The sequence below is a fragment of the Protopterus annectens genome, chromosome 2.part1, assembly GCF_019279795.1.
Source record: "Protopterus annectens isolate FY-2018-M chromosome 2.part1, PAN1.0, whole genome shotgun sequence".
In the NCBI taxonomy this organism is placed as follows: domain Eukaryota; kingdom Metazoa; phylum Chordata; order Ceratodontiformes; family Protopteridae; genus Protopterus; species Protopterus annectens.
The window spans coordinates 45816881-45838810 of record NC_056729.1 but is presented as its reverse complement, the minus strand read 5'-3'; the positions used below and the strand labels follow the sequence as shown (position 1 = coordinate 45838810).

General features: G+C 41.8%; 1 protein-coding gene across 2 annotated transcripts in view; it reads left to right on the top strand.

The window, feature by feature from the left end:
• Positions 1-21930, top strand: part of LOC122793959 (alpha-2-macroglobulin-like protein 1) — a 621161-nt gene that overhangs the window by 387953 nt on the left and 211278 nt on the right. For both annotated transcript variants that reach the window (XM_044062013.1, XM_044062014.1), the window contains one exon: positions 16569-16646. In XM_044062013.1, the coding sequence (XP_043917948.1) occupies positions 16569-16646 (78 nt within the window). The remainder of the gene's footprint in view (positions 1-16568; positions 16647-21930) is intronic.

The window sequence follows — 21930 nt, the reverse complement described above, 5'->3', positions numbered from 1 at the left end:
CTTTAGCAGCCACTGAAATGGCTTTCTAACTCACAACTCTTGCTCAACCCTAAACTATACTTTTACCTAAATCCCTCTGACAAAATTTAAAGTCCTGTCTTGATACAGCCATTGAAGTTGTATCTAGTAGCAAATTAGGAATGATGGTGTAAATTACCTTAAATCTAATTTGTATATACAAAAATGCATAAAAAATACTCCAACTAGGATGCTTTACAGAGCCAGAAACTCAACACTACTAAAACTATACTTGCTAGTGATATCCCCCCCCCACACACACACACACACACTTCATGGCACTCCTTTCTAGCTCCCAGGCATCACAAAACTTGAAATGCTACAACAAAGCTGCTAAATTTGTCACAAATGCCACTTTCAGAACCCACCGCTGTGTAGCACTAAAGCTTAAACTGTATTGCTGGGTAACTAATCTAGTGAAATATTTTTTCACATTAAAATGGAAATGTACGAGAGTATGAAATTGCAACTTAAGCAGTATATACAAGTAATATACAGGAAATGCACACTGTTGCAGAATGCATGAGTTAGATTAGTTTGTGTATAATATGTACAAGTTTGAGGAAAGGCGATTAGGAAGCTTACTGGTTTAGTGTACTTGGTCACAGCTGCCAAAAGGTAAACTATTATGGAATTTTGCAACATGAGATACTGCAGTAATGAGCACCTTAAACTAACATATCTCATGAAGGCAAAGATTAATGATACTGTGGAGCATCTTTTTGGAAAGTTTTGCAAGTTGTAATCGTCTAACTGTAGATGTTCACTGCCTGTGGCATTTTGGATAAATTGCCATGGTAACCCAGTAACTGCCAACTTTCAAAAGTAGAATTGCTTCCCTCTTCCTGTTACTAGTGAAAGCTGAGCGTATCTTGAGAATGTGGGTTCAGGCTTTTTACTTCCTCAAAGGAGAATGTACCTGAAGTCAGAATCTAGCAAGAGTAAACTTGCGTTCATTTACAATGCCATATAAAAGCCAAACCCACCAACTGAATCAGAGGTTGAAACCCACCAACTATGCATAATCTGGGGGTGGTGGGTGGGTGCAGCCACTGAGGCAGTGAGGAATTCTAATATCTACTTTTACAAGTAAGATTTGGGCAACTATGCTATGTCCATTCCCACTGCATTTTGGGTAGACTCTCTCAAAACTTGCCCTACCTGGGAGGTGGAAAGGTAAGAATCCAGGCATTCCACGAATGGACCCAACAAAGCATGCTCTGGACCTTGAAAATGAATCTAGTGGTAGTTTGTAATGCTGTGTAAATGTATGAACAGAAGACCCAGGTTGCTGCCTGTAAAGTCCACCCCTTTCCAATATACCATCAGAGGATAAGGCTGTAGTCAAGTGAGCTCTTTTCTTGCCTGGAAGAGATTTGCCGTGGTTTGAGTTGCAAAAAATGGTAATGGAGAATAACCAACTGTTTGCTTAGAGACAGGTGGACCTTTCTTGGCCCCATGTATAAACTGCTATTCAATACTCCTAAAGGGATTTATTCTGTAAAGGTAGTATCTGAGCTGCATGTGTGAATCCTAATCTTTTCTCATAGGTTGGTACTAGGCTCTCAGCCCTAGGGCCTATAAAAGACTAGCCATAATTCCCTGGCAATTTCTTCCCACACTATTTACTTCCCTGGACCCCTGTCTAGCAGGGCGACTGACGTGATGCCCGGGGTGAATTTCCTTTCTCCCATCCAATCGTCAAGGTTCCTTTTGAAGAGGGCCAAAGAGGCACTCTGCTTTACATGTATGGGCAGTCTATTCAGAGACTGGGGAGTCCCTGGGTCAGGGAACCTATCCCTCCAGCATGTTTTGTTGTGATGAGGTTTAGATCCCTGGAGCGTGTAGCTCTGAGGGATTGGGATTTCTTTAAGTGTAGCATGTCCAACAGCTCTGTTTGACATGGCCTTGTATGTTAAGCAGAGATTGCCTCTCGTTTTTGAGCCAGGATAAAATACTGGGAGACTGATGCCTTGATTTCAGGTAAATTCAGAAAACTTTAGGTATGAATTAGTATGCAACTCAACCCTGCCCTTCTGAAAAATCGCATAGGGTTGATCCACTGAGAGTTTTCAGATGTCAGGGCAGTGTATAAAACAGTTCAAGTAATAAACCATAAGTTGGCATAAGGCAGGTTCAAAAGTAGGCAAGGTCAATTTTTCAAGAATAAAACTGATCCCATGGATGATTTTGCTTTTGAGGGGGTGTCTCATGCAAGAATCACTTTCATAAACTGAGACCAAGCTGGAAGTGAGGGGAGGGTGTCCATGAGCAGAGAAGATGAGCTGGCCAAAAGATGTAGATTGTTTGCATGCTTCTATCAATCTAGCTCTAAAATGTCAAAACCAGAAGGGTTGAAACCATTTTGGGACCTCTTACTGGCTAGGCACCACCTAGGGAATGCCTTCCACTTGTAAGATTGGTCTAGTTAGTTTCTCACCTCCTTAAATACCTGCTGCACATGCTCAAAGTACAAGCGTCCAAAAGGTGAAATTGTTCAGGGTATGGGCCAAATGTGGTGTACCATAATTCTTAATCTTTGAGATCTTTGGAGAGTGGAAATGCATACAAGAACTTTCTCTACCATGGCAATGATAGTATGTCTTCCAAGCATAGTTGCAAGGATGTTCTTTTACAATTTTTTTTCAGTTTTCTGTTTTGAAAGCTGGAACAGATCTATGAGGGGTTCCTCACTTGTGGATCAAATCCTGCAATACTCCTACATGGAGCCTCCATTCTTGAGGGTCTGTCCATGATCTGGTCTGCCAGTGTGCTGCTCTGGAATGTATGAAGCCTGAAGAGTCAGAATGCTAATAGAACCAGCTCCCAGGCCTTCAGTGCCAGCCAGCAAAGAAGGTATGACAGTGTTCCCCTTGCTTGTTTCGGTAACCCATTATGGTAGTGGTCTCTGACCACTAGATGTGGACCAGGAATCCATAAGTGAAGAGGTACGAATCACAGCAAACATCTACATTTTGTGCTTGGTCTCGAGGACCCAGTAACCTTGCACCTGAACTCCCATGGGCACTGCTCCCCACACAGTCTAAAGTCCATCTGGGTGGACTCTTTGAACAAAGGGAGTCCTAAAGTCGGTTGATCCCTTCGCCACTGCCATTCCCGTTTCATAAATCCCAGTACCTGAAAATCCAAAGGATGAAGGTGCTGGGTCCAACAATTCAAGTATTTTATTTTTTTCTCATGTAGTTTGACTAGTGGTATGAGGATCATTGATGCCTTGATTCCTAAAATGTCTCTTGCTCGGGCTACACAAAAAAGAAATAAAAAAATGCCCTGATGTGTCAGAATTGTCTTAACTGAGTCTTCAACACTTTTGGGGAAACGGTTGAGAGGGTGAGGAAGGAGTTTTGGCACTTCAATTTGAAGCCCAGGGGGAAAGGAGAAATGTGACTTTCTTCAGGGACCCCAAGCACCTGGATACAGAATTTGCACAAATCAGCAAGTCATCTAAAGAGTAATGCAGAAAATGGATAATGTAAGCCAGACCCAGCAAATTTCCTGAGATTAAGAGAAATGGGAATAGAAGTGTCTGGAATGTAGCCACCTTTTGCACTTTTAAAACTCTCTGGTTTGCCACTAAACTGTTTTCTGCACTGCTTATTTACAATACTTTGACAATTTTTAGTTTAGACTAAACTCTGACTTGCTGAATGTTTTCTGGCATTTTATGAGCACTAAAGCCAGCCATCTTGTATTGAGGTCCCTCCTGCAACTTTGTGACTGAAGTATAGCCAAGTACCCATCAGAGTTGGATTGTTGGGGAAAAAAACTCAATCTTGGGTTTTCCTATTGGCTGGATTGTTACACTGTTTTACTCGGCTGATATTTAAACAGTGTTTGTGCATAGCTGCAGGGGTTAGCACTGCCGTGTATATACACAAAACCTTAAGTCAAATTTTCCCTAAATTGGTAGGGAGCTCTCATAAGCTTCCCTGCTTCTTGGGGCACAACACAGTTGCAAATGCAAACTGCTGCTCAGAGTAGTCCAGCTGCACTTTTTGAGGGGCAAGCGCAGGTTCTACCCCTAAAACCTCCCATAAATTAACTGGTTTTTACTAGTTCTACAGCAGAACCTAGTACATCTAGCCCACCCTCCACTTCACTACAGAATACACCTGACATGCTAGGTCAATTTCCACCTTTTCTCCAGCAAGCCTGCTTGACATGCATCCTGAGGCAATGTAGCAATTCAATTCTCATGTATACAGAACCTACTACTTCTATTCAAATACAACGAGATGCACTTGTACTATGAATCTGGAATCAGTGGTCTCGTGTAACAAACCAAATACTAAGCAGGTTGTTGGCTCCCGCACTCAACCTCCCACACATACTGATCGCACAACCCCACATATGCAGAAGTACTCTCTAGAAATATACCAAAAGAACAAAAACCTCCCAAGTGCAAACCTGCACACGACTCTCCCAACAGCACCCACACCACCAACACACACACAAGTTTTGCCTTCTAAACAAATGTCTTGGTCATAATGGACTTGTGAGATGTACAGATGTCCCCCTCACTAGGCTGGATAAGGGTCATGGTCAGCTGCCTGTCTGGTGCCAAGATCTGCCAAATCATGCACACAAGTCTCATGTACTGCTATGACTCTTAGTCCATGTTGGAGTGAATGACTTTAAATATACCTCCCTGGACTAAATGGAGACTTGATGGAACTCTGTCCCAGGCAGGTATGTTCTTAGCCCTAAGCATTCTTCTCACCCAGGATGCTGCTGCAATACAAAGTGAACTTCACCAATTGGCTTGGCTTCTGGAGTCGTTCCAGGGTGATCCAGTATTTGACAGCCTGGGATGATATGGTTGACCACGTTGCTTTGCCAGAGATGGCCTTCACCTGTGTGCTTTAGGTTGCTGGCAAAGGTACTTGCCTTCCCCATAGTGCCTTTTTTAGGCAATGTCATAAAATTCCTGATGTAAATATATTCTCCCGAAATACTCAGGGTTATGCTTATAAATGCTGGAGCACTTCTCACCTTTGAAGATGCTTGTCTGTGCTGTCAGGGACATGGTTCAAAGCCTCAGATTACCACAGCCATGCAGGACAATGCCTTCCACATGTTCAGACCACAAAACAAACGTGGAAATAGAGAGCAGTATCCATATTCATTAAAAACTAATACACCTCTAGACTGGCTAAACAGTACGACTCCCTAGAGTTATAAAGTCCAACGAACTGTAGGAAAGACCCCCTCCATGTCATTAGCTATAGGTCCTATATGAACCACGAAAACCACACGGCCTACCTGGATCTACTTGAGTCACTCGGTACAGTCAGATACCCTGGTCATAGGTCACACCTATCCTTCCATTGACTGGGTGACTTGAGCACAAATGCACATGCCTTAAGGTTCCTGCACTTACTGATGCTCTGGAGCAGATAGCACCTGCACAAGGGGCTCAAACGTCCCTGACATACTGCTAACCAACCTGGGGGATTGCTGATCAGACTTGAACAAGAGGGCCCCCACACACGAGATGATCATAAATCAGTCTTGTTTGAAGTAATGATTCCTTTGGAGAAATTAACCTTTTTCTACTGAGGGTGGGTCTGGTGCAAAGTATAGCCTACTGAGCGATAACATCAATAGTTGCAGACCCCCTGCCAACAGTGACAGCAGTGAACCCTATAATGAAGTATACACATGTCCTGTATAAACACCTATATAAATGTATAGACTCTACCAGAAGAGATCAAATAAAGATCCTCTTGAAAAACGAGCCACCCTGGTGGACATTCAGCATAAATAAGTTGCACAATAAGAAACTGCTGTCAAAAAGGGAATGGTCCCAACAAAGGAACCCCCTCAAAAGCATAAACAAGCAGATTAGACATATTTTATAAAATTCTGTAAAGCTAATTCCTAAACTAAATTAGCATTCCCTAGCCAAGGAAAATCAAAGTATTTTTAGCTATGCCTGAAATCTAAAATGGAAGGTCCAGCTTTGTCAAACTACCTGTGGACAATACCACTTGAACTGATCCTGAGAACATCAAAACTGTCTGCTAGCAGGTTGGTAATCTTCACCCCTGTCACCAGTCCTCTGCCTAATATCTCGAGAGCAGGTCATAGCCACACTCAGGCTATAAACAGCCTCTATGGGACCGGACAACATCCCAGGGTGCTTTATTAAATGGTCTAAAACGGGAGTTAATGGAACTGCTGAGGACACTTTTTCAATCTAAGCACTGACTTGGTCCCAGCTGAGTGGAAAGCTAAAACTGTAATCCCCTTGCACCAACGCAGCCCATCAATTGACCACAGAACTATACACCCACAAGCCTGACCAACTTTATCTGCAATGCCATGGAGAGAATAATGAAGCGTAAGGATATAGGTGACCAAACTGACCCGACCCAGTATGGCTTCATTAAGGGTAGGTCTTGCCTGCTAAACCTGGTGGACTGTTGCAAAGTCCTTGGATGAAGGCAAAACTGTTCATACTTCCTATCTTGACCTAGCCAAGGCTTTTGAAAGAATTCCTCACTATGGCATCATTGAGAAGCTCACCCAGATTTGGATCAACTTGCATCACTAGATGGGTTGCCAACTGGCTCAGTCAAATTTGGGGATACCACCTCTACTAGCAGACCTGTTACCAGTGGGGTTCTGCAAGGATCTGTGCTTGGTTCCCTACTGTTTGGCATCTATTTTTCAGAAGTCCAGATGAAAACATAATTACAATATTAATACCCCCAAGTTCAAACTCAGTGGTGAGAGATTTAGGAGCACAAGTTGATGGGCTTAATTTGATCAGGTGTCCACAGTAAGTGCTCCTATGTTGCGTACCTCCTAAGCAAGGGTACAGCATCCAAAGCTAAGCAGGTTAACTCCCCTGTACTCTACAATAGAGTACAATGCTTCCTTCTATATATACCTCACTAGGTTTCAGCATCTGGAGAGACTTCAGGTTTTTCAAGAAAATTCGGTGCTTACAGCACATGATGTACTTGGACAGACTGAAGACTCAACGCATAAACTGCTTAGAGGAGACTTGTGTCTGGCCTACAGGGCCTTCTCAGACCCTGCCTTTATGAAGCTGATGTGCATCTTCAAATCCAGTTGGATATGATTCACTTTCTAGGGATCTTAATCTAGCCTGCAATATTAACAGGGCATTGAGACGGATGCCTCCCAGAGGTTGCCACTCCTCTGGAACAAACTCCCAATTCATGTAAAAGAGCTCCTCAATGACACTAAGCAAAAACCAGGGAGTTTGGATGGGGAACAGTAAATTTTACATCCGGGGTTACACCTATGTTCTTGGACACAGGTAGCTAGTGCTGACCTTGGATCCACACGCCAACCTAGACTATACATCTTGGCTCATAAGAGAACAAGGGTATAACATGGCTAGGGTTGTAGAGGCCTTGGGGAAAATAGCCTAGTAACCTATGAAACAGTGGTCTGGAAATAATGTTGGGACCAACTAAGGTGACCAAGCTGAGTTTTGGACCTATTACAAAGGTGTCTTGGGTCCTATTTTGGGCTGATCTCCAGGAGCAGAGCTGGATCGGCACTAGGTAACCAAGGCAGTTGCCTAGGGGCCACGGGCTTGGAGGGGGCCCACTTGCTGAGAGACTTTTAATTAAAAATGTGTTAAAAGGAGTTGATACCTGCATACATTTGTTGCATCTGTGCATACATGATCACACAGGCCACCTGTTTCTGCATGCGTGGAGTTTGACTTTGTTGTGCCACTGCTTCAGAATGAATATAAACTAGATGGATTCTGCAATGTTCTGTTGCTTCCATTCTTGTGCTGCTGCTTCCTGGACAGTCTTGCAAGTAAAATAGGTGTGTGAAATGCCCCACTTACAGATTGCAGGTGGTTATTTTGCTCCGGTTCAAACCCTGTACCTTGGTTAAGGAAGCAAGAGCTGGAATCCTCCACCCCAACCATCAAGTAGTTTCAAGGACTCTAGTACTGGGTGCATTTGTAAGGAGTTTAGTGCCTTGAGGCAAGAGAAGGTTACTGCTGCTCATGTTAAGTCTGTTTACAATGTGCAACTGTTTAACAAATGTATTGTTATTGTGCTAAAGTATTTAAGAACATTGTTAGCACAACAGTAACAAGCTTACCATTTTTATGTAACGCAGGCAATCCTTCAAGGGCAGGAGCCACTGACTTTGTAGATGAAACAGTTTGGTGGCAGTAACCTCTTCATTAGTTAAGTTTGTGGAATTATTCAGATGACTTTTACTTCTGCAGATTGTGCATATTGACTGACCGACCAATTGTAATGATAGTCTGATTTAGACTTATGATTGAAATGCTCTGAAATCGTTTTTCATTGATTACTGCAAAAAATGTTAAACTACAAATTTAAAACCTGCTGTAATAAGTGGTGCTATATTATACAAGGAATAAAATGCAATAGGAAGGTGAATCAAAACACGCATGCATGGTCCTAAAATGTGTGCAAGGTGCCTATGATTTGAAAATAGCCCAAAAGTAAACATCTGCCACTGGCCAGATGCATTTTCTTTGCATGTTGGTTTCAGAACAGACCAGATTTAATGCAGTCTGTTTTCATTGCAAGTCTGTTCATTGCAAGACTATATTGCTTTGAGGCATTTTGCTAGTGTTTGTGCTATAAAATTTGAAATAAGTTTTAGATATAAATCTCTGTACAAGTAAAGCAGAAAACAAGTGCACATGGAGTGCTTATGGGGAAATTGAGAGATGGCCAATAATGGGACACTAATAGCTGTGGGGGGTTAAGGGCCCCACTTGACCATAATCCAGATCTGTCCAGGAGTGCTCCTTTTTTTTTTTTTTGCAGCAAAAAGATTTTGGAGTAAAATCCTTTGCCTTCATGTATTGTAGGCACTCTTATGACCCTGTTTTAATATGTGATGGAGCACTGGAGGAAACCTTCTCTGGTCTGGTGGGTCTGGAAGCATTCCCTGAAGTGAGGAGTTTTTCTATCTATTCCAAAGTGCATCTGCCCATATTTTCAGAACCAGTTTGCCTGAACCTATTTGTGGCCAGGGTGTTGGGTTAAGAGACCTGGGGGAGAGGTAGGGGGTGGAGGTGCTCTGCAACACAGCATAGTCATTCCTAAGGGGGAGAGGTAGGGGGTGGAGATGCTCTGCAACACAGCATAGTCATTCCTTTGCAGGGGATTTTTTTTGTTTTTTAAAGAAACTCTCTTGATTTAAAAAAAATGTCATCTGTCATTTTATTTTGGATCCCTGACTTGTCTGGGGGGGAGAGGTTGGGTGCATGAAACATCCTAGACACTGCATGCTCTAATTTGCCACTATCATCTCACTGAGAATTTGGCCAGGTGGCACCTCTCAAACCATCTTGATACCAGAATCAAATTAGAATTTCATAAACTTTGGTTCTGCAGGTAAAGATGCAGGAAAATTATCCATTCTGTGTGCACACTGTAAAACTTCCACATAATCTTTAACATTTTAAAGGCCAAATTACTAGAAAGATCCTTTTGCCCAAGATCCATGTTCCCTCTGTCAGGGGGCATTGGATTAGATGAAACAAAGGACTTGTCTGAGCTGGGGAAACTTCAACTAGGTCAGCAGTCAGATGAGACTTGTCCTATCCAAGGAGTTCCTAAATTTTCTGAGCCTTTTGGGGACTGTCGAACAATCGTCCAGCAGGCAGCCTTCAACTCCCAATGCTGGTAAGGGAGAGGGTAGAGAGCCATAGAATTGGGCATCTCCCTCTAAGCTCATATACCCTACCTAGCTCTGGGGTGCTTCCTGACTGCTCCCAAGCAAAAACTTCACTAAATTCAGCAATCACCTGAAAAGTGAATACTACTAGGACTTTAGCTCAGGTTCACTTTCTGAAGAATCAGTGAATGAATTGTGCCAACTAAAATCACCACTGTTGTCAGATTCCTCATTCTCTGAAACTGGTCTCAAGCCAAACTGACGAACTACATATGGAACACAGCCACCAGAATTAACTGTCTGTAGAACTCTCTTAAACCAAGGAAACCACATCGGCCTTGTAAACTGCTGTAGTCTGATTAGCAGCTGCGTGATGAAGCTTGTTTTTAAACCTCAACACTAGGTAAAATATCTGGGGTCAGAGTATCTGGCAAAAGGTCTCTTAACTGGACGACTACTGCACCTAAAGGGTTTTGTTCCTCCATACTTGTCAGGCACAGGAATAGCTCTGGAGGGTGTCTAAACTCCATTCCATAGTGCCTGGCAGAGGTATACTAAGGGGATATGGGGCAAAAGTCCTGACAGTCCCTAACCATACACAGAGGCATATTTTTTTAGGTGCAGCCAGAATTGATTGGGGGAGAGGTTCCAGATTTGGAACATCAGCTAGAATAATAAACTGACAACACTGGATAATGTATCACAATAAGCACTTTATTTTAGTACAAACTCTACTGGAAAATAAGATCCAATGTTAAAATGCAGAGCCATACAGAATGTCTAAATGCTGAAAACAGTTCTGTAGTAATTTCCAGTCAAAAGATGATGAAAAAGGAACTAAAGGCAAGTGACTATTCATGGTTCTGACTGACAGCCCCCTAGTGTCCAACATTGCACACTGCACTTAAAGAAATACTGAAAGGTTCCTCATTTTAAAATCATGCATTTGTCAAATATAGAAGCATAATTGAGCAGAAATTCCCACAGGAATTACTGTAAAAACTTTCAGAAATAAAAATACACCTAATGATATAAGGCTGGGGATTCCCAAATGGGACTTACCTGAGCAGTAGGTAATAAAATATCCACACTGGATTCTGTGAAGTCAGAGGACTTCTTTGGATGGCATACTGAACACTTCCTATGACAGTTGAAGTATACTTCTCTTAGGGTATACTTCAACTGTCACAGAAAGAGGGGGGGGGGGGAGTCAAAGCTTTTGAAAGCTGGCCAGTACTGGGGTACTTTGGCATATAACCAAAATGCAACAGAGGCAGTGAGAATGATGAACATGGGGAAACTTATTCAAAATGCGACATGCAAGTTTTCATTGTTGAAGCTGTAGATCCTAGAAATTTATTCCAACTGTTGGTCATAGAAGTTCTCCAAACCATTAGCTTGGATGGATACTTTCCATCAATTCTAGCATGGTTCTTGAGCTTGTGTAGTTGCATATGTGAAGGGACTGACTGGCTGGATGAGTCCCATATTGATGCTGTGTATGGATTTTCTTTGCTACACCCAAGTTCCTGGTCAGTCCCTTGCAAAGTTTCATTTTCTCTCCACTTTGTCCTAGTTGGCCGAAGCATGTTTAAATGGTTTTTGAATGCCTACTCTACTAATGAGCTGTTAAATTATGTTGAAAGTTTAACTGTATAATTTGAATTTCCCATTTTTCTCATGGTCTTTTGCAAAGAGTTGTACAAAATTTGTGATGTTCTAGAACTGTCTGCACATCTAGATACACTCAGACAAGGCTACAGTCTTGCCAAGCAGTGGGCAGCAACATTCTAGTCTTATCCTAGTATCTGATGCACCTTTATCTTACAACAGTACAAACAGTTGCTTTTAAAGTGACATGAAGCTAAGTTTCTAGTCTCCCATTTTTATGGGATGCACGTAACTGTCTGGCTGCCAGTCCGCTCCTATACTGTTTCATTCAGTTTGTTTTAAAGACTTTGTTGGAGAAGCTGACCTTCAGAGAGCACTGCTGCTTGCTAAGACTGGATTGCTACTTTGGAAGGAAGCCATATCCCCTTCATCTGAAGTACTCTGAAAGCTATCTTAGGAAGTTACTAGGCTATTGACCCTGAGGCTCTTACAAGCTGAGCCAAGAATTTAGCCCATGTTCCAACAAGTCATCAACCTATGCCACTGTCTAGCAGGGATATGTGTGGAATAATCAGGCGTGTACTTTGTTACTCATCCAGTTATCCAGGTTGCGCTTAAAGGGTTAATGAGATACTCTGCTTGACGTGGAAAAGGAGACTTCCACAAAAGGGGGAGTATCTGGGACAAAAATCTGTCCCACCAAGCCCTATTGCTGTCACAGGCCAGGATGAGGTCACACGTGGGGGTTACTGTAGTGGAGCTTGACTTGCAGATATGCAGCAGTCCCATCAAGGCGGGGTCTGATGTCTTTGTGCCAGACAGAGGTCACTGATTAGGAGTCTGTAGGAGACTGAATAGAAGGACAGGGCCTTTAGCCGATCTGTGTAAGGTAGATGCTAGAGGCCCTGGATTCTCCTGGTGAGGAACCCTTCCCAAAGGTATGATGCATTTTTTGGCATTCAGTTTTGAAGCCATGTTTCTGCACCAGTTATGTTTGGGTGAGACCCTCTTGGAGGATGTCCACATCACTAGGGAAATTGATGGCAGCACCCAGCTTGCAGTCATCTGCAAACCTGGTCAGCCATAGTCAACTGGTTTTGGCCTGCACCTCAGAAAAGTATATCCCAAACAGCAGAGGCCCCAAGACCAATACTGCTGGTTATGGGTCTACTGTTTGAGGTGGCTTCCCCTATTTTGACTAGGTGGGTTCTATCAGTAAGCCAGTTTGCTACCCATCTGGTAACACATGGATTGATGCATAGTTGAGTTTCATACCAGAGTGGGGAATAGTATTGAAGGCTTTGGCCAGGTCAAGGTAGGTGGTGTGTACAGTCCCGTCGTCCATGGCCTTGGTGATTAAGTCCACTAAATTTAACTGGCATGACCTCCCTTTGAAACCAAACTGTGGTATTGAGTGTCTGGAGGTTGCAAATGTCCTTGTTAATGAGCTCCACTATCAGTTAATGGCCTTGCAGATCAGGCTAGTTAAGCTGATGGGTCTATAATTTCCTGGATCAGTGGACACTCCACCTTTGTGTGAAGTGATGACAATGGCTGTCCTCTACTTGGCTAGGTTGAAACCAGTACTCAGGCTTTGGTTGAAGAGGGTACCTAATGGTGATGCAAGTTCCTGCCTGAGTTCATGTAGGATGCAGCCTTGCACGCTATCAGGTCCCATGGAGGCTGTATTTTGTGCCTTTGGGAGGGCACTGATTAACTTGCTCCTTAGGTAAGGGGGCAGGTACTGGGGGTGTCCTGTTTTACTGATTGCAAGACAGAGCTGAAACTTTCACTGAACTTCTCTGCCAGCAGGTTGGCTCTATTTACAGCATTTGTGTATGTGTTGTCCTTTGCCATAAGTTCAGAGCAGACCTGGATGCTTCCCCTAAAGATTGTGTCCATAATGTGAAGGCCTTATGATTTGTCTTTAGTAGATGTGGCCAGCCTGAACTCTGCTCTGGAGGATTTTGCTAGTGTTATTTACTTGTTCAGGCTAAGGAGAGATTGCTTCCAATTAGGCACCTGCTGCTCCTTCATCCTGGACAGCAATATTTTCCTTTTTTGTAGAATTTATTGCAGATGTCCACCAGACAAGTTCAATCTTGAAGATTTTGTCCTGTTGTATATTCCCGATTCCATGCAGCTATATAAATGTTCTTATAGCACTTTGATATAGGTTTGGACATGTGCCAGTTTCTATGGAGGAGGGGGCTGTGAAGCTGTTTATCCTTCCCTCAGGAGGTTGTAATCTGCTTTTGGAGAAGTTTTGTTTGACCCTAGCTGGGGTTTGGGGAGATGAAAGTGGCCGCTTGGGGATCCGATCTTACCAGGGATGATGCTAGGTATTAACCAAGAGTAGCCACTGCTGCATCCCAAGTCCAAGATAATTGGTCCAAGGCATTTGCATTGATGCAATCAAGGAATCTCTGGACATTGGAAGAAATACTCATGCCAAAAACACAATCTATGGTTAGTCACCCAAGGTCAGGGTAAAGGGTTGAATCTTGATAGCTTCAAAGAGGTCCAGATAGGTGGAGTGGGCATCTTGATTCAAAGTTGGAGGCCATGTCACTAGCTATGATATTATAGTTTGGTATACAATATATTTGGGGGGGGGGCTTAAATGCAAAGTGTAGCATTGTTGCATCTCCCTGCATCAAACTGACCAGATCTTGACAGCTTTGTAAATAACACAAATTCCTTTGACCAACGTGTAGCATCAATAGTCAGGAAATCTAGCCAAATAAAGGGATTTCATTCAAATTTTCTGAAATGTGTCTAATCAGATTAATTATAGGACATGCTATCCCTTTTACACATCTTCACAAACATTACAAGTTCCTAACTTAGATTCTTAATCTCCTGTACAGTGATTTAACAATTCTCCAAGGGTTAACAATTCTCCAAGGGATTTACTCATCTCCACAAAGCAAATGTTTCTACAAACACTTGAGGCTTGAAGCTCTATAAATACGATTAGATACAGGTTTATTACTATGCTTCCCAACCTTTAGAATAGCAAGATAAAACTGAATCCCTTTAAGCCAAATCATGATTGGATGGGTGCCAGAAAATTCTTCTCTTGTTTTGTTCTGCTTGATGTAGGTGACCTATAAGAATGGGCAGTTATGGTTCATGGACAAAAATTGCTTGGCAAAATCTGAAACCAGTCTGTTAAAATTAAGAGAACCAGATTTTTCTTAGTATAGTATACCTGAAACATTTCACAATCTGATACTGAATATCTTGATTCCAAAAGTGGCACGTGGCACAGTGCCTTATGAATATCTATGTTCAATGGCAATAGCAGAGATCCTTGAACATTGAATGTGTGCAAAAAAGGGGCACTATATTCCAGTTACAAGATTCCCTTGTCTTGGTTTTTACCCTGCTCCAAGATGCAGGAATTTGTTGGGTTGCCCTCCTGTATATAAAAAAGGGTAACTTGCTGCTACACATTCATAATTCCACAATGTCTTTGCTTAAAGTATTGCGTCTCACTTGTGATATGGGCCCCACTAACTTGTTTACCACAGATCCTTTCATGTTAGTGGGGGTAGGTTAGAAACTATTTCCTGAACAGGGGTCATGGTCCTGTAAATCTTGTAACTCCAGCTACCATGGCTATGGAAGAAATGGTGCCTATCCTTCCAGGTTTGCAACATCCCCAACAAATGTCCTATACATATACCTGACTATGCACAGCTCCATTGCAAGTCTTTACACTTTCTGCATAAAACTAATTGTGCATTGTGCATGCTCAATTCTTTTTTACACCAGCATATGCTGCTTGACTTTCACGTTGCCAGATTCCAAACACCTAAATGTCCAGGAATGCAGCAGTTTTTTATAATATGCATTTATTTAATGTTAAGGAAGGTTTCATTTGTGCAGCAATGAGAGGAATTGAATCTAGAAGGAGTTTGTGGTGTTCTCCTGCTTTCATGATGTTGAACTTCAGGCATGTAGCATGCCTCACTTTCAAAATATGGTTGATATTACTAGTGTACACTTTGCATATGTGCACATCTGTCTAAAGATTTGGGCACATATGAACCACTAATTTTTGTGTTTTGCATAGCAGCCCTGTTTGGCAATTGTACCAATATAGCATTTTCCAGATCAGCTGCAGTCTCCTTAGACTTGGAGAAAAAAAAGCTCCACACTGAACACTGGGGTACCAGATGGTGCGTTTAATACTTGCCCTGTCTTTGTGCAGGATGTATGTTCTTGCTGATTATAGAATATAATCCTGGAATGGCCGCTATGGTTTAATGGATTCTTCTGGCAGCTATACTTTTAATGCCTTACTTAAATTATTGTATAGCTGATTATGTACTGTTGTGGGGAGCTGTATAGTACACAAATAACTACATGCAAAGCTGCTCAAACAATAGCAGGTGCATTTAGATTGTTTGAATCTGATTAATTACCTGCTTAAAGCTACCAGCCTGTTCATTTTGCTGAATTTGTACTTTACAAGTTGGTAAGACTTTTTTTTGATTCACATGCTGTACTGAGAAGAGTGACTGCATTCACTGCTTAAAAATGGGCAGATTCTCAGTTGTACATTGGCTACTGTATAGGTAAAGCTTGTAGAACAGTTGTATGATTTAGATGTGACATTCAAGCTACCGGACAAGGGTAGGATTTCAAATGGCTGTGAGCTGCTTAATTTGTTTTAGAACTGTGCATGAAGCTCCTGAGAAGTATAAGGTATACTTGTCTGCATTTAATTCAGACTATTCTGGTACACTTTAGTAGTCTGTCATTTTTATCATAAATTTGACATCTATAGGTCTGTTAATCCTCTAACCCCCATACATCTTCACTTCCATGGAAACAGATGCTATGAATATTGCACACTTTCTTCAGTGGGGAAGAGGTCATTGTACATTATATGGTCAGCAGCAACTCACGAGGTGCAGTTGGCTTTTTTCCTGCTGTTGGTGAATAAGCCTGGTGCACCCTGCAGCTTTGTTAGACTGGTAATTTTCTGCTGGGAAAGACTTCACTGCTATCCCAATAGGACATTAGTCTACATTTTCTATGCTTGATAGCTGGGGTTTCTCTGATTTTGGATTGTTGGCAACAGTAATTCCCTAATTTGCATGTGTACACAATCTCAAAATGTCGCATCTGCTCAGTCCTTGTTACTAGTCAAGTTTACTTGAATACTAATCTTGGGCCACTTTAATCCAAATTCAGGTTTTAAGTATAACATTTCAAGTAGTAAATTTCCATGTTTTTCTTTCTAGGGTGGTGTGAATGATGACGTCTCTCTCTCAGCATACATCTGCTATTCATTGCTGGAACTTCCATCCACTCCTGACATTGTAAGTATGCCATTTAGACGTTTTGCTGGACCTTTTGTCACTGGATGGGTACCTTCCTTTCCAGAATATGAACTGTGGACGGGAGAGTATTGGTACAAATTGCATACTTCAATTACTGAACCCAATCTATGCACGCTTATATTACATACTATTACTGCTTTAGTTACTACCACTAGTTGCAGCAAACTGGTATACCTGGTCCCGAAGGGTCATTTAAATGTCACCTGCAGCTGCTGATCTCTACATCTTGGCTACACTTAAAGCAAGCCATACTAAAACTGGTATAATTTTGATCACAACTGTGGCTAACAGACTCATAGGGTTTGGAGGGAAAATTAGTATAAACGAGCAAGTAAGGATACTGCAGGCAGCTAGGCTGCAGACACACCAATAGAAAAAAACGAAAAGGGCAATATCAAATGATTTGATAGTGAATTGACTCCATTTTCTTGAATATGCTGATAGTTACTGAAGTCGCCCTTTAAATATGACACTGTAAATTTACAATGAGACTGGTGATTGTGGTAGTTCTTGAAAGGTTAGAGTACTACAAACTTCTGAACGCCTTTAGTTATAAAATGACTGAATTGTGTATGTAGCTTTCACTGTGAAACATGAATACAGCATGATGGATTTTGTTTTTAGGAATTTTAGTGTATTGATTTGCTGAACACTTCAGATGTACTACAAAGCAGGAATCCATGAACTCTCTGGGTCTGAAAAGCTTTCTTTGAACTATGATGGGTTGTTAAATGAGCTTAAGCTGATGTCTGGTTTTTGAGCCAGAATGAATGCCTAATCTGGAAAAAAAATTGCAGAATAGATATGCACATTGTTCACTGCCCCTTCTGACCACATAAATCATTGACTAACCTTGGCATGTGGTATTCTAACAACCCCCCAGCCTCATTTGTAGTTGTACATAGTGTCATATTTAATAGAATGCCTGCTCATAAACCCCAAAAGTGGTTCCTGGCCATCTTGGTTAATGGGTCAAGGGCTGCCTTTGCCTTCTGGTAGTTCTATTAGTGTGTAAAATTAACATTCCCTGGTGTCTTGCAGTTGGCAGCAACAACCTTTAATATTCCCCTCCAAAACTGCCTTATCACAAATCTCCAGTTTTGACTTTTCTGCATATGTGGTAAGGTTTTGCTCATTAGGAATTAAACATTTGTATCAACAAAATATTTCCCTAATTCAAACATCCTTGAAACACTGCTAAACTTTTTTTAGACCTGTTTTTGGATGATTGGGTGGAGAAGTTGAAGAGTAGCCACTAATGGAAAAGTGGCAAATGGTCTGCAACTTTAGCTTGATGTTGTTCAGCTTAAATGACTGAAATAAATGTCTAGTAATGTTTCATTTTTTCAGCCTTTGTTCTAATACCTCAAATTAACTTTGCTCTAAAATTCCATCTTCCCAACTCGCCAATGGAGTAATGAGATGTTTCTGTAACTCCTATTTAACACCAGTCTCAAACTCTCAAAAAGGCTCAATTACATTAACAAATTGAGTTTGCAATCAAGACTAGACCGCCAAACGAAAAAAGCGGGAGTAGCAGCCATTGCCTATAGCAACCATCTTCTCTCACATCTCTAAACCTATCCTACCTGCTGAAATCCTGATTGCCAACCTTAACAATTGTATAACAGTCACTGTAGCAGCCATTTATATACCCCCTGGAGACTACATTCCCTTACTGGAAAATTATCTCCTACCTTTCTCAACACGTGCATAATGAAATCATCCTGCTTGGGGCTGTAAATTGGCCACCTCCCCGTTCACCAAACTCCACTCTATGTATCAACTTGCATGGCTTTTACAGAGCTTCTCTACACCCACCCCCTACTAATAAATCTCACAACTTGGGCGCACTTGACTGGATATTAGTCTTGGACCCACTCAAATATCATAACCCTGTAACTCTACTGGATTCCCTAACTCCCCTGCAAACGTTCTAAGATTCTCTCCACATTTCTCCAGACCACATAGATTAAATGTTGCAATCTATCAAACTTCCACCCAGAAACATTTAATACCCTCCTCTCCAAAATTAACTGGTCTTTTCTGACCCAACTCCCTCTAGATGAAGCAGTACTCATTTAACTCCACCTTCCAAGTATTCTTAACTCACTGGCAACCTTGCACACAGTACATATTAAATCAAATGAATCTCCCTGGTTAACTAATTCTACCCACACCTTGATGAAAACGAGACAGGATATGGAAAACATGGGTGTAAACTAAGCTCCCCAACCACTTACAAAAATACAAAACTCAGAAACCTGACACAAAAAACAGACTTCTATAATAACCCACCTAATGTGCAAAGATAAAATCTCAGTTTGACACAGTAAATCAAATATTGCATCCTGGCTATCCTTAATCTCATAACCCCTGCCCAACAAATGCACCACAAGAAACTGCATCCATCTTCAATTCCTACTTCATTGAATCCATTAGTAAGATAAGTTCTGACTTCTCTAATGCTAGCACTTTAAATCCTCCTGACCCCTCTCCTAGTCTAAATTCTACTAATTCATTCTCAAACCTATACCTACCAACTACATTAAATCACTTCTCTGCAAACTAAAACCCTGTTCTACATCTGCTAACGTGCCTTCCTACTTCAGGTAGCAATGGACACCTAGCTATTCCTGTATCCATTTTGATAAACTGTTCTCTCCCTGAATCCAAGTTCCCTCTTATTTGGAAATAATTCTACACTCTAGCCATACATAAAGGAGGTAATTCCACAGAAGACTCCAATTTCAGACAAATAGCTATTCTCTCACCTCTCTAATATTAGAAAAATGTGTACACAAGTTGTGCAACACTCTAAGAAAATCTGCTCACCTCTACACAACAGCTTTCTTCCAAAATATAGCACCACTACTGCCCTCCTATCCTTCCACCCTGTTTCTCTGGCCAGAGAACAAATGTCTCCTGCTTATTCCTAGATCTTAAGCAGTTCATTGCTCCAGTCTCCTGAATAAACTGACTAACCTTAATTTCTCCACCACTACCATTTCCTGGCTGTCTTATCTTACTGATCAACTACAATCTCTGCTCTCCCCTCCTCCCTGTCAAAATGGGTGTTCCCCAAGGATCTGTTCTTGGCCCATTACTTTTCAATGTTTACTAATCTACTCTGTTTCTGCTCTCATCCCTTGTCCAATATGCTGATGACTCTACAGTCATCACCATTGCAGACACTCTCTGATCTAATTTCTGTTGCTCAGCCAGGTTTCAAATGAGTTAAGATGTCTAACAACCATTCTGCTCATCATAGCTGACCCTAACACAAAACTAGGTGCCATGATAGATTACCATTTGAAATTTGATTTGTAGGTTAATTGCATTAAGAAAATCCATCAAAAACAGCCTCGTGTGTACAGAAAAACCTAGTTAAAGCAGAAGTATCCCCCTCATGCTTGTTACCAAGCCTATTGTATAGCACTCAAATCCTCACAAGCCTCCAAACATGTCTCCTAACGTAGACTATAACACAGGGACTAGATCTGCAGCAAACCAAAACTATTGATCCTATCACGGTCTCGCATACTTAACTTTAACTGGCTAGGACTACCTGATCAGCTTCTCTCAGCTTCTTATTATCCACTCTATTGTACTAACTAACCATCATACTGTCCCCAACCTGTCTACACTCCTACGACTCTCTGAAGCGCAGACCAAGACTTGCTACAAATCTATAAACCCAAGACCAAAAATGCTCATTCTCTACAACTGCTATCCTGCCATATTGACAAACTGCTTGAAGGTGATAAAATTAGTTATTTCAAACTTTGAGCTTAAAATCAACATAGTGGTGTTAGCACTACAGCTGTCCTTCCCCAACATTACTAACCTCTCTCCCTGATTTTTTTTGTCTGCTTCTCATGGATGGTGTAGCCCTGCTCAGTTCTCCCTCACTACTGCTTGGGGTTCACTTCACTTTTCTACCCTACCCCATTCCCACCCACCCCATATCAATTGCATTTGTACACCACACCCCCAAGCACTCCTCACTCCCAATTATCCAAATCATCCACTTCATCCCCCACTCAAACATACTTAACCACACCCTAAAAAACACCTCCCCAAACAGCAACTGCTAGGACTTGTACACACCAAACTCGCCCACAACAAAATTTCCCTGCTCTTGACACCCACTATCTTTACACATTTACCCTATCCTCTCTCCTCCTGTCTCCTTTTCTCCTACCACACACAACTCTATTTTATCCCCCCCACCATGGCAAACAGAATCCACCATCAGTCCCATTCAACCAAACTATTCCCCTTTATCACCTTGTCACCTCTCCTCCACCCTACCTCTCCTGTCTATATCAAACTCCTACCTACAAAGCTAGACCCCAATCAGCCCGTAGGCAAGGCAAAATATTCCACAAACTAAAACTCTCCACCTATTGCAAAAACTCTCATGTGGTGATATTCACCCAAATCTGGGACCCTAACTGTAACAGCACAAATTTAACAACCCCTAATCCTCTATCTAAGATCTGCCTCATCTCTCCTCCTAAACAATGTAAGGAGTATACTTAACACAGGACCTCCATGCCCTATTAGCCCTATATAAACCTGATATTGCAGTATTAAACTTGGCTTAAGCCTCAACATCGCAATGACAAAATAACTGCCCCTGGCTACATTATATGTAGACAGGTCAGGAAAAAAGGGAGGTGGTGTAGCCTTACTATTCCAAAGCCACCTCACTATTGAACAATTTGAATGCAACTTCAAGAAGTCAGACATGGAATTAATTCTAGCTAGACTAAAACTTAACCCCAATAAACAAATTATTGCAGGAGGATCTATCCCACTAGGCAATAACACTATAACACTCTAAAATCTACTTAACTGGCCTATTCATCTTCCCTTCCACAAGAAACCATACTTTTAGGTGACTAACATTGACTGGTCTGACTGTACCGGCCAAAATCCCTCTACTTATATTAACCTCCATGGGTTTACACATTATATCTACCCCCACAAGAATTGATAAAACCTCTAAATGCCAGTCTATCTTCGACTGGATTCTGTCGGACTCACTCTGGCCCACCAATCAGGCTGTCTTCCTGACAGTCTGACCATCAAGCAACATAGTTGGGAACCGGTCCCACCAAATGAATCTGCCCATTCTGAGTTGAACGTAACAGAAAAAAACCTTTAGACCTCATGACCTAATAAATTCACTAAAATGCTGTAAGTGGACTTGCCTAAAACTATCACTAGATGAAGCCATAGAGTATCAAAAGATACG